The sequence below is a fragment of the Chrysemys picta genome, chromosome 1 (assembly GCF_011386835.1).
Source record: "Chrysemys picta bellii isolate R12L10 chromosome 1, ASM1138683v2, whole genome shotgun sequence".
NCBI classification, from domain to species: domain Eukaryota; kingdom Metazoa; phylum Chordata; order Testudines; family Emydidae; genus Chrysemys; species Chrysemys picta.
The window spans coordinates 164,099,763-164,112,570 of NC_088791.1; the positions used below are offsets into that span (position 1 = coordinate 164,099,763).

The 12,808-nt window shown below is 43.8% G+C and overlaps 2 protein-coding genes across 4 annotated transcripts in view; one reads left to right on the forward strand and one right to left on the reverse strand.

Annotated features, from left to right (window-relative positions):
* The window catches only part of BTLA (B and T lymphocyte associated), a 177,276-nt gene that overhangs the window by 149,203 nt on the left and 15,265 nt on the right, over positions 1 to 12,808 (reverse strand). The window contains exons 4-6 of one of the 3 annotated variants that reach the window (XM_008166082.3): positions 11,147 to 11,302; positions 9,983 to 10,029; positions 6,942 to 7,822 (exon numbers count right to left, since the gene is read on the reverse strand). In XM_008166082.3, the coding sequence (XP_008164304.2) occupies positions 7,481 to 7,822; positions 9,983 to 10,029; positions 11,147 to 11,302 (545 nt within the window). In that variant the 3' untranslated portion in view covers positions 6,942 to 7,480. Of the gene's footprint in view, positions 1 to 6,941; positions 7,823 to 9,982; positions 10,030 to 11,146; positions 11,303 to 12,808 lie in introns of those variants that run through there. The other 2 variants (XM_065588860.1, XM_008166086.3) reach the window with 2 other exon arrangements.
* Positions 1 to 12,808, forward strand: part of LOC103305939 (uncharacterized) — an 83,696-nt gene that overhangs the window by 39,376 nt on the left and 31,512 nt on the right. The window lies entirely within an intron of this gene.

Here is a 12,808-nt window from a genome sequence, read left to right on the forward strand (position 1 = left end):
CGGCTTGACAAAGCCCTGGCTGGGATGATTTAGCTGGGAATTGGTCCTGCTTTGAGCAGGGGGTTGGACTAGATGACCTCTTGAGGTCCCTTCCAACTCTGATATTCTATGATTCTATGATTCTATGATTCTATGAAGTATGAGATCAGCATCTGTCTGCAGAAACCTAGCCTAGAGAAAGATGGGATGAGTTGTGCCTCTCGGGGAGCAGCCTGCTTTGTCTCTCTCTGTTTTGGGGTTCTTGTGTTAGGATTCTGAATTCTAAGAAATAAAGTAGGTATGTTTCAACCATCCAGTAAGAGTATTTCATGTTTATTTAACTGCTGTGTGAATATGCTGTGAACATAATGACATACTTTGGCAGTGCATCAGACCAAGGGCTGGTCTCTGATAAACCAAAAGGTCCCACAGTCTGAGATGCTGCTTCCCTTGGGGAGTTGCAAACTCTGCTTCTCAGGCATCTTTAGCTATTGCTCTTGTTCCCACACCTCATGCCTGCTCTTTGTTGTAGCTAAGAAGATATAGGATATAGTGAGAAGGAGCTGATTGCAGCTTAACTTGATGGAGACACACAGCTTGCTGCTCCCTCATAGAACTTCTGCTTCATTGAGGAGCTTCCTGGTCTGGCAAGGGAGAAAAGAGAACTTGTGGTTCACTTGAGATAGTCCCAGGTCTGACAAACCTTTGGGCCTGCAAATCTGCAAATCAGTACATACCTCGCTATTTACTATTATTTTTTCCTAGTAAAGAACTAAATTTTTTATTGGGAGGGAATAGGGAAAATGAAACACTAAGAGATGACATATGTATTTTACTCCCTGTCCTAAAAGCCCATTTGCTGCATAGTACATAAGCCATTTAAAAGGTTGCATACCATGCCTGTTGTTCCCAGGATGACCTGGCATCACTTATACTGTAACTACAAGCTCTTCTTGTGCTAATCAGGTTAATGGACTATCATGAAAGGTGATGGTTCAATCCTGCTCTAATTGACACACACACTCAACTCCATAGACTTCACTGTAACATCCTCAGGGTTTCATGGGTGTAACAGAGGGCAGAATACATCCCTGTATGTGTGTTTCTGGCTTATTGTCTGAATACACAGCCTATACAGTATGTGTGATACAAACCTTGCTAGTAACCATGAGGATCAAGAAGAAGAATGCACAATATATGCAGTTTGCAGTGTTGTTGTAGTCAGGATATTAGAGAGACAAGGTGGGTGAGGTAATATCTTTTATTGGACCAACTTCTGTTGGTGAGAGAGACAAGCTTTCCAGCTATACAGAGCATTTCTGGTTTGGACTTTGTGTAAGCTCAAAAACTTGTTTTGTCTCTCACCCACAAAAGTTGGCCCAATAATAGATATTACCTCTCCTTCTTTGTCTCTCTAATATATGCAGTACAGCCTCACATTGTTCTTCAGGAAGGTTGGTCAGGTATAGAATGGATCCTAGGCTCCTTTTCCTACTTGAATGTGCTACAGTGGCTGTGTAAGTTGAATGCTAAGCAGGGCTGGCTCCAGGCACCAGCGTAGCAAGCACGTGCCTGGGGCGGCCAATGAAGAGAGGGGCAGCACATCCGGCCGTTCGGCGGCGGGGCCGTTACTCCCTCTCGGAGTGAAGGATCTGCCTCCCAATTGCCGCCGATCACGATCGCGGGGTTTTTTTTTGGTGTGTGCTTGGGGCTGCAAAAACGCTAGAGCCGGCCCTGATGCTAAGTAAGCATTGTCTGTAATGTTCTCTCTCACCATATTTTGATAAGTTCATGAATTATCTTTTGGCCCGTAGACCTGGTTCTTCTAAGTCAAGGGTTGAGGTACGTGGGTCGGACAAATTGGAAGAAACTTGCACTGGCATTGCTGGTGCTGTGCCTATTACTTAAAGTATGTCTACACTGCAATTAAACACCCGTGGCTGGTCTGTGTCAGCTGATTCAGGCTTGCAGGCTGACTTTAGGGCTTAGCTTGCATGGCTATTAAATTGCAGTGTATACATCCAGGCTCTGGGACCCTCCCCCCCCCCTTGTATGGTCCCAGAGATCCCAACAATCTACACTGCAGTTTTATAGCCGTATAGCCCGAGCCCCTGAGCCTGAGTCAGCTGACATGAGCCAGCCACAGGTGTTAAATTCCAGTATAGATATACCCTTAAAAAACTGAAGTATATCGTCTCTGGGGCTCTCAGCTGAGCCCTAAAAATGATTATATTGAATTATTGGCATATGCTGTAGATATTAGAACCAGGGGCGGCTCTATGTTTTTTGCCGCCCCAAGCACGGCAGTCAGGCAGCCTTCAGCGGCATGTCTGCGGGTGGTCCGCTGGCCACACGGATTCGGCAGTGTTTCTGCGGGTGATCTGCAGGTCCCGCGCCTTCGGTGTCCCCGCCGCCGAATTGCCGCCGAAGCCGCGGAATCATCGGACCTCCCGCAGGCATGCCGCCGAAGGCCGCCTGACTGCCGCTCTCACAACGACCGGCAGGCCGCTCCCCCATCGCTTGCCGCCCCAGACACGCGCTTGCTGCGCTGGTGTCTGGAGCCGCCCCTGATTAGAACAGAATATACTAACTCCTGAACCAGAGAATGGGATAGTCCTTCTAGTTTTGGATTATGAGCCATGGCACGTTACAGGATTGATTGAAAATGAAATCAGTTTCAATCTTTCCCAGGAGAAGAAATGCCCATGGAGACTGAGCAGACTGCATTTTACCTGCGCAGATTATTTCCGTCTTAATAGTAGGTGCTCTCAGCCCTTTACATTTCACTGCTTCAGGATGTCTGGTCTTCTGTTAAAAACCGAGACCCATTGTAAGTGCATGCCAGCTCCTTTTACTATTTTTTGCAGTTAGCACATTTGGTGGTAAGGCACTTCCTGTTTATCTGCAGAAATCTTACTTTCCAAATCAAACGTGGGTCTGCAGGGAGCACACTAACCCACAGCTCCCAGTCTTGCACCTGCATGTTAATTTAATGGCAGTTTCTGCTTCCCATTTTCACATGCTTCATGAGATGATCATGGCAGAACTCACTCCAGAGAAGCATGTAACTACGCCCCCTGTGATAGTTATTTATAGGGTGACCAGATGACCCAATTTTATAAGGATAGTCCCAATTTGTCTTATATAGGTGCCTATTACCCCCATCATCCATCCCATTTTTTTCACACTTGGTATCTGGTCACCCTAGTTACTTGTAGCTCATGGAAAGCATTTTACTTTCATTAACTGAACACCAGATGTCATTAGGAGCCCACTTCTGCCAGCCACCAACTGATATTGAGACAGTGTACCTTACTGGACAGTGTACCTTACTGGACCATGGACAGTGTACCTTACTCCATGATAGTCTCATTGAATTCAGTGGCCCCACTCCCAGGATAAGATAGATACTATTTCATCTGGGTAGCAGAATTTGGCTCAGCATAAAACAGAACATTTTAAAGTAAAATTCTTCTGGGAAATAAATGAACCGTGTGTGGCTACCTCTACTTTAACAAAGGAGAGTAATGTTCTATGGCTTGTGTTTGTTTAAAAACAAAGGACCTGATCTTGTAATCTTTATGCAGGCTAAACTGCCACTGACTTCAATGACAGCTTTGTTAGCATTGGTACTGCAGAGTTAACTCAGGCAGGTGGAATTAACACAAAAGAATGAACCATAAGAATAATAAATATTCTTTATTAGCAATCGAAAAGAATGATCAAGAACCTGTTAATATTTGTGGTGCTAGTTGATATAGTACAGAGATAAGATACAAACATTTCTCTTTTCCATTAACTTGAGCACAAATATTCTGGTATGTTACTTGCACCCTGCGAATGATAGATGTAGTACATCCTTCCTTTTGAATTGTGGTCTGAATTTTAACCAAGCTAGAAGACTCTCATTGTTGCAGCACTAATCTGTTGATACGAATATTGCTATGAGTAATTTTCTTCCAAAGTACATTTTTTGCAGTACCAGAAGCATGGTATCAGAGCAAGAGCTGATCAAATGGCGTAAACCAATGTTGCAAACATTCTTTCAAATTTAAAATGGCATTCTGGCGTCCCCTTTGTATTCACAAAGTTTGACGTGAATGGCTTTTTGTTTGTACCAGTGTTTGAAGAAAAGCTGTTTGTACACTACTTATCCACACTTACTTGCCAATAAAAGCTGATCAAGCCTGAATGAGAACATTCATCATTCATTGTTACCCTGTTCAAAAACATCTTTTAGTCGGCAAACAAAAGCAGTATCATGTGACTTAAATAACCAATCAGCAGGGCCAGCTCTAGGCACCAGCAAAGCAAGCAGGTGCTTGGGGTGGCAAATTTGCATGGGCGCAAGAATCCAGCATGGGAGCTGAGAATCAACAGGGAGCCCTGGGAACTGTAGTTCCTTGGTTAGCTCCCTGCCTATAGATCCAGCCCTGGAGCAGGGAAAGAACTACATTTGCCAGCATTCCCTCAGCTGCAATTAACAGGAAAGGGAGGGGGAAGGAGTATAGAACTGAAACCTCATGCTGCAGCTTGCTGTGAGTGGTAGGGTCAGAGCCAGCTCTAGGTTTTTTGCCGCGCCCCCACCTCAGCCCTGGGTTCCCCCCACACCCGTGTTGCTCCAGCCCTGGACTCTCCCCTGCCCACACCCCCTGCTGCCCCAGCTCTGGCCCCCACCTGCACTCCCCTGCTGCCCCAGCCCTGGGCTCTCCCCCCACCCGCATCTCCTGCCACCCCAGCCCTGGGCTCTTCTCCCCCCCCCCCCCCCCCCCCCCCGCACCCGCACCCCCTGCCGCCCCAGCTCTGGCCCCCACGCACACCTCCTGCTGCCCCAGCCCTGGGCTCGTCCCCCAAAGAAAGAATTGGGTGGACTAAATGGACATTGCACCTCTCTATCTGAAGCCTAGCAAGGGAGGTACGTGGATCCCACTAGAATTTAAAATGAAAAGTAAGGGAGGGGAGGCTCTGCTAGAGGACCTGGGCAGCTTTAGTTACAGTACCAGGCACGTAGGAGGATTTACACTTCTGAGCCATGGAAGCAGAAATTGACTTTTCTTTTCCAGATTCAGAAAGGGAATCCAGCACCTGCCTTCCAGATTTGAACACCCTCAAAATTCAGCAGTGCTCAAGCTCAATTTGGGCAGCTGTTACTTCATTTCTCCCAAATCAAATATACTGATCCACTGTAACTTGCTGTAGAAAAAGTAGACTAAATTGAGCAAGAAATTCTTCCCAGTGGTTATTAGGACTGGAATTGCTATTTTCAACAGCCATTGCTTTTATTATTATTATTATTATTAAGTTTTAGTTTTATTTGTTTAAAAGGAAGACAGTGATATCGCATTGGCAAATTCCCCATAGAAACAAAGAATGGAACAAAAGAATAATAAAGGCACCAACTTTTCCTCATTTATGTAGGACAGGCTTATAATATGCAGCCAGATATCCTCCAATCACACAAGTTGAAAATTGTTCCACTTTACTGCAGTTCTGTAACCATATGGGAACCAGTCCTGTCTGTGTTCTGTGCACATCCAAAATTCCTGCTGAATGACCTGCCCTGGGAGCGAGTTACCAGTGACCCTGGGCTGGGGCGGCAGGAGGGTGTGGGGGGCGGGGGGGAGACAGACAAAATTTTTTTTGCTGGGGGCAGCAAAAAACCTAGAGCTGGCCCTGCAATCAGAATCCCAGGAAAGCCAATTATGAATACTTTAAGGGAACAATTTGTGAACAACCTGTACGCTGAAATTTGACCACATAAACTGTTCATCAAATAGTTATGGAAAAGTGAATAAATAAAAAAATCAGTCTGTTCACAAATGAAATATTTATAGGAAATAAATAAACTGACACTTAGGGTTTATCTACACAGCAAGAAAAACCTATGGCTGGCCCATGCCAGCCTACTCAGGCTGTGCAGCTGTTTCCTTACTATGGAGACCTCTTTGGCTGGAGTCCAGACTCTAGGACCCTGCAAGGTGGGAGGGTCCCAGAGCTTGGGCTCCAGCATGAACCCGGAAGTCTGCAGAGCAATGAAACAGCCTCATAGCCTGAGTTGGCTGGCATGAGCCAGCCAGAGGTTTTTCTTTGCTGTGTAGATAAACCCTTAGACCTTTTTCCTGTTTGTTTATCTCCTCAGCAGCACAATACATCTTGGCCTTGTATAATATCTTTCATGCAGTTGTATCCCAGGCTCTCTACATAAACAAACAGTACAGTTAAACGTGAAATCAGAGATGGAGGGAAATCAGTTGGTATAAACCAGGGAGACAATATGTTTCAGATAAGATTTTGAAAGGGGAGGGAGATGTCAGGATCTATGAAGGGTGAAGGCTCTTTTTGCCAACTGTTTTGAGATGATATGATGGGATGTGGAGAAGGCCATGAGAAGAGTGTGATTGGGAGGAACAAAGTGTCAGAGAAGTAGGTCAGAGTAAGTCCATATAAAGTTTTTAAAAATTAGGGCAATTTCTAGCTGGATCCTGAACTAAATAGGAAGCTAGTAGAGTTGTTTGAGAATCAGGTGATGCGGTGGCCATTCATTTTACTTGTAAGAAGGTGAACAGCGGCATTCAGCAAACTGCTGGTGTTTGGCTTCCCCAGTCATGGCTCTCCACAGAAAAGTGAATTCCATGTTCACTTACAGTCTATGCTTCCATATGAACAGGCTGAGCCATCCATTCATCTGTAATGTGTCTTATCAACATGACATCTGTTTATCTGTAAATGCATAAATTAATGTATGCATCTATTACCCCTGTTTGTGTATCTTGCAGTTTATCAATACATTCCTCCTCTTTGTTGCCTCTTTAACTTCACATAGTTAGTTTCTTGTCTGTCATTTCAAACATGATCTCTTTCTTTTAGATTTTTTTTCATACTGTCTAGATAACCCCATCTATGCGGTGGGGATAGGCTGCTGATTGAGAGTGATAAATTAGTAGTAGAAAACAAAAACAAAAAACCATTAGCTTGCTTTTTAGTTAGTAGCAGGTTGATATGTTCCTCATAGTCAAGAGCACCTCCCAGTCTTATGCTTAAATATGTTCTTCAAGCAAAATTCATATCGTCAAAAGTTTTCTTCAACAAACATAATTCATAATTTCCCCCAGTGGACCTAATCTAGTTCATTGTCCTTTAAATTTGTTTTCTTTTCCAATGCTCCTAACCTTTATTATTCAGTTTTTATTGATCCTGTCCAAACTCTGACTTTGTTCTGGGCAGTGCTTTGATCAGAGCAGGGGGTTCCTGGAATATGAAAGCTTCAAATGAATCCACGTGGAAGATAACAAACATGTGATTGCTAATATCCAAGCATGAACATGGGCTTCACTTAAGTGTGAATTCCAGCACATATCCTAAGAATCAGCATGCTTTTATTGATGAGAGTTCCTCTTTGTTTAGAAGAAAGTCTACTTATGCTCCTGCTGTAAAGCTTGAATCACTGCAGGACATGTAACGTTACGGTGCTGGCCAAGTTAAAGAGATGTCATTGCCAGGGCTATTTCTTCACACAAACAGTGGCATATTCTGTAAATTCAATTTCCACATCCTGCTCCTTTCTCGGGAGCTTATCTAGAATACTAGAATGGTTTAGTGAAGCATAAACAAGGACATCTTCGCTCTCAGATGAGGGCTGGTAGGAATCAACAGCAGCGCTGTCACAGGCGTTGCCAGTTGCTGCCCTGCTACCATTCCAGTGAGGGACATGATTATCATAAATTGTGCTGTCATCCAATGGCTGCTGCAGGCTAGCCATGGAGCAATAGTAAAGTGTAGATCCTTCATTGGGGGCATGCGTGGTCCTATCGGTGTGGTATGGAGCACATGTAGATCTGCTGACCTGCAAGAGAACAGAATGGTGTTCAGCTTTGTGTGGAACTGTGTATTAGATATGTGTCCGCTGCGCAAAGCACACGTGAGACGTAACAGAGATGCGGCATAAGGTTTCATTCAGCTGGTCTCTACCGCTACAAAATTGCCTTAAAAATGATGGATCAATGTTGGAGTAAAGGTGGACATCCAGGTTCCCTGGAATATACTTTAGGGTAACGCACCAAATTATGGGATAAAGTTAGAAATCATTGCATCTTTAGCCTTTCTCTACCTTTACTTCCCTTCCCAAACTCTCTGTCTCCTTTCTTTTCCCCCCTCTTACCCTCTCTCCATGTGATATGAGTTTCAGAGTAAAATTGAACATCATGTTGCAAGAGATCTCCTAACTCACTCGTTCTGTGCCTCTCACTTCCATGGCTCTCCCTGCCTATCACTCATCCAGTCTCAGAATGCAAGACTCTCTCTATTTGTCCCCATCCTTCCGTCTCCTAATCTGTCATTCCTTCTTTCATCCCTTGTCCAGCATCTGTCTGCTTACAAATTCATTCATATATTTTTTCCTAAAGAAACCCTCCTTTGGACCCCACTTGCCTATCCCATCTCCCTCCTTGAGTGGAACATCTGTTCCTGTTATCTCAATCTTCTCTCCTGTAACACCCCGTTGAATCCTGTGTAGTCTGGTTTATGGCCTTTCAACTCCTCTGGAACATTCCATGCAAGTGTCACATGACCTCATACTGGCCACATTTAAGTACCATTTTTCTTCACTCATCTTTCCCACTGTTTTTTTGACACTTCTCCTCCATGGGCTTCAATTTTCTCCTTCTTCTCCACAATCTTTCTGTTTTTCCACTAGTAACTTCTCCCTTTCTCCCCTCCCCTTTTGTCTCAGGGTTTTGTCCTTTGTCCCCTCCACTTATCCCTCCGTACTCTCACTAGGTAAGCTCATCTAGTCCCACAGTTTCAGCTACCATCACTAGGTAGGTGATTCCCAAATCTCTTGCCTTCTTCCCCTCATTGCAATCTCACATTTATGCCATGTCTGGGCTGTCCCACTGACAAATCAAGCTCACAGTGGCAAAATTGAAACTCCCCTTCTTTCCTCTTCAGCCCTCTCCCTTCTTTTCTCCATCACCTTTGACAACTGTGCCATCCTCTATATCAGCCTCGCAACATTACTGAATGTGACTCCTGTCTTTCCTTTTTTTCTTCATGTCTCTCCTTTCTCCAAATCTATCAGTTCCTCTTATACATTTCTGAAATCCACTCTTTCCTCTCATTCCTTCCCACTTTGTCTTCCCTCACCTTGCTTATTGCAATCTACTCCACATTGGCTGCCTACTGTCATTTCTAGTCCCCCAACAGTCTGCAAAAAATGCTGCTGCTAACACTATCTTCCTTTGCTTGCTACTCTGATCGGATTACTGGCCTCTGGCTTCTTGGTGCGTTGAGGCCATTGCCTATCTTACTGATGAATATGGTTTCATTGTTTCCTTGTACTCATTTGTCTGTACCCATTTGTTGTCCCTTGTCTTATACTTAGACTGTAAGATCTTTTGGGAAGGGCCTGTCTTTTTTGTTGTTGTTGTTGTTCTTTGTACAATGCCTAGCACAATGGAGTCCAGGTCCACGACCGGGGTTCCTAACTGCTATGGTAATAAATATAGCCACATTTTTTTTATTTTTCTTTCACTTTCCATTTCAAGTTCAAACTTCTTGTCCTCACCTTCACTGCATTACCCAGCTCCAACCTTACCAGGATCTCTGCTTCTGTGCTTTTCCACTTCCCTTTCCACTACTTGTGTTCTTTCCAGGCTCCTGTCCTAAAAACCCTATCTGTATCCTCTTTGCATCTGCTTCCGCAATTCCCATATATTTGGAATGTCATCCCTCTGTCCCTTCAAAACCCTACTCAAAGTAGATTTCTTCCACTAGTCTTTATACAGCTGCAACCCAACAACTATAGAACATGGACTAGCAAAACAAAACTACTTCACTTTAACATGTGGTGTTACATGACTGAGACGTATTCTCTGTCTTTTATTTAGACTGTTAGCTCCTTGAGCTAGGGACTGTCTTCTTATATGTTTGTACAATACTAAGCACGCTGTCAGCACTCAATAATACAGGATATGACAAGGCTTGGTAGCACAGAGCTCAAACATACCGTGTTCATTTCCTTCTGTGAGGTTACTGGGGTTGTCTTGGGTTTCACTGGGGAGGGAAAAAAAAGAAAATAGTGTATCAATAAAACAACTGTGAGAATTGTCTTTCTGCTAGTAGAAAAAGGTTATGGACATCAGTAAAATACCCCTTTCCTTACTGGATACATCTCAAAACATGAAAATCCAGTTAGAATATGCCCAGGTTGGATTCAGGAAGATCTATTTTGACAAAGGGTAATAAACATATTCTACAGTTTACTAGGAAATATGACTGTCCCTCCATAGCCCCAGGAATGTAAAAAGATATCTTCCTAGTATATGGGGGTTGGGGGAAGGAGGGAGATTCTCCTAGATTAACTGAAGGGGAAGCAGTTCTAGTCATAAACAAGAACATACTAGCCAGAGGCATCAGGCATGGAAAACACTCGATAAACTCAAGCCATGTAGTAGGCAATTATAGAACCTTTCACTGGAAAGTCTCAAAGCATTTTTCAAATATTAACCAACAAACCCTCAGAAAGCCACTGAGAAATAGGTAAGGGAAATGACCCATCACTTCCCACCACTGAAGTGACAATGTAGTGGAACTGTGGGTTCCATTTCTGAGGTGGAAGATAGCATTTTTGTAACAGCCCATGACACTACATCTTAGGAAGGGAAGAAGAATATTGTATCTAATTGAAAATACAAAGGGAAATTAGGGAAGCAGAATGTAATTAGTTGGAGTATGATCAGGACTGCAAGGTTAACTCTCCCACCCTTATGAACTGTAGCAAGGGATCTGTAATGACCATAAGTGGTCAAGACTCTTGTTTAATGTCTTATCTGTAAAATGGGGATGGGGAGAGACAAAGAGCAAATCACAGCATTTCAAACTACTAAAGAAGTGTAGTCTGAGGTTTGGGTGGGTTCTATTTTATACAAACCTATTGCACTGTCCCTAGATGAGAGTAGGCCATGTGACAAATAAAGCTGCCAAAGAATCATCATCATAACCAGGTGGGCCTTGGCCATATTCTAGCTCATCTGTCAGTTGGGGATGATTATTCTCAGACATTTTAACAGTACTTAGAGAAGGGAAGTTTTAAATAGTGGAAACCAGAGAAAACCAAATGACTCTGCCCACAGCAGCAAAAGGAAGAACAGAAGGTGGTATAAGAGCTCACCTTGGTGCCACTGCAGACAACACAACAGGCATAAGCAGATAAGGATGAGGAGACACAATGCCCCCAGAGATGGTAGGGCATAAATAATCCACTTCTTATTGTTGTTGCTAGGTCCTTGAGGAGCTTCTGTGACATTAGTGGCACCTGCAAATTCCTCTAAGATTTATTAGTACATGATATAGGATGTTGGCTGGATTATTCCAAGCCATCTGATTAGTTCATAAATTCAATGTACCAATTTGTTTAATCTGCTAACCGCACACTTTTTAGAGTAACTTGAATTAGGCTAGTTAACCAAGCATTTTAAAATATTCATTAGGAATATATTTAGTGAACTGTGAGGGGTGAAAGGCTATCTGAAATTCTTAGGGGGATTGGGGTTAGGGGCTGCTCAAAACTTCCTTTTTCTGCTCCAGATTCTCGCCTCCTCTTCTCTTTTTCGTTTCCTGTACTTTTTGCAGCATAGAAAAAAACTAACTTGGGAGGTTCCATTTTTTTTTTCTCAACTAAACTCAAAGCCCAAGACTTTCAGAAATGGATGCTAAAGACAGGCTCCTGAGTCCAGACTTTGGCACTAGCCTAATTTTCAGAAGTGGTAAGCACCCCGCAGCTCCCACTGAAGTCTATGCAGGGGCGGCTCCAGGCACCAGCGCACCAAGCGCGTGCCCTGGGCGGCAAGCCACAGGGGAGCGGCCTGCCAGTCACCATGAGGGCGGCAGTCAGGCTGCCTTCGGCGGCATGCCTGCGGGAGGTCCGCGGGTCCCGCAGTTTCGGCAGCAATTTGGCAGCGGGTACACCGAAGGCGCGGGACCGGCAGACCTCCCGCAGGCATGCCGCCGAAGGCTGCCTCACTGCCGTGCTTGGGGCGGCAAAATACATAGAGCCACCCCTGAGTCTATGAGAGCTGCTGGGTGCTCAGCACTTCTGGAAATCAGGCCATATATTTAGGTGCCTAACTATGGACTCAGGAACTTTGGGTTCCCTTTAAGGGATGACAGGAGGAAAAGCTTAGAAAGAAGAAGGGCTGGCAGAGGAGCCAGATTGGTGGGGAACTATGAGATTTTTGTCCTTTTGCTGCCTGTAAGATTTCAAGAGAACAGTATGTTAAATGAGGGTGACAAAGATAGTTAAGATCATTTCCCCCATATCTATTTTAAAACCCATGTAATGTATAGGGTGCACAGATCCCTTTTTGTTGACAAGGGCGCAGCTGTGCATCGTTGGTTTATATAGTATTGGTGTGACACTCCTGAATAGGCCAGGCAGACTAAACAGATTATGGCTTTGGGTAATCTCTTTAAGATGTTGTTTATGTTCTGTTGACCCTTGACCCCGAACTGATCTTGGAAAGTTTATGCTTGTGTTTAAACTATAATCTATATGTTAAAAGCTAACATGCTTATAAATGCGGATATTAAAGCTGTAATGTAAGTAGGGAAGAACAAAATGTATAAATAGTCAAAATAGGCTTTGCAACAAGTTTAATACCTAACAGAGACTAGTAGTTAGCATAAGGCTTAAATATTTAGCATAAGTATTTAACCTACAATGATAATTTTTAGCAATATGTATCTTGTGATAAACAAGTAAACTGCAAAGGAATAGATTAAACTTAAAATAATAGCATTTTAGGGGTTTTTTAGTACACCTTTACCCCGATAT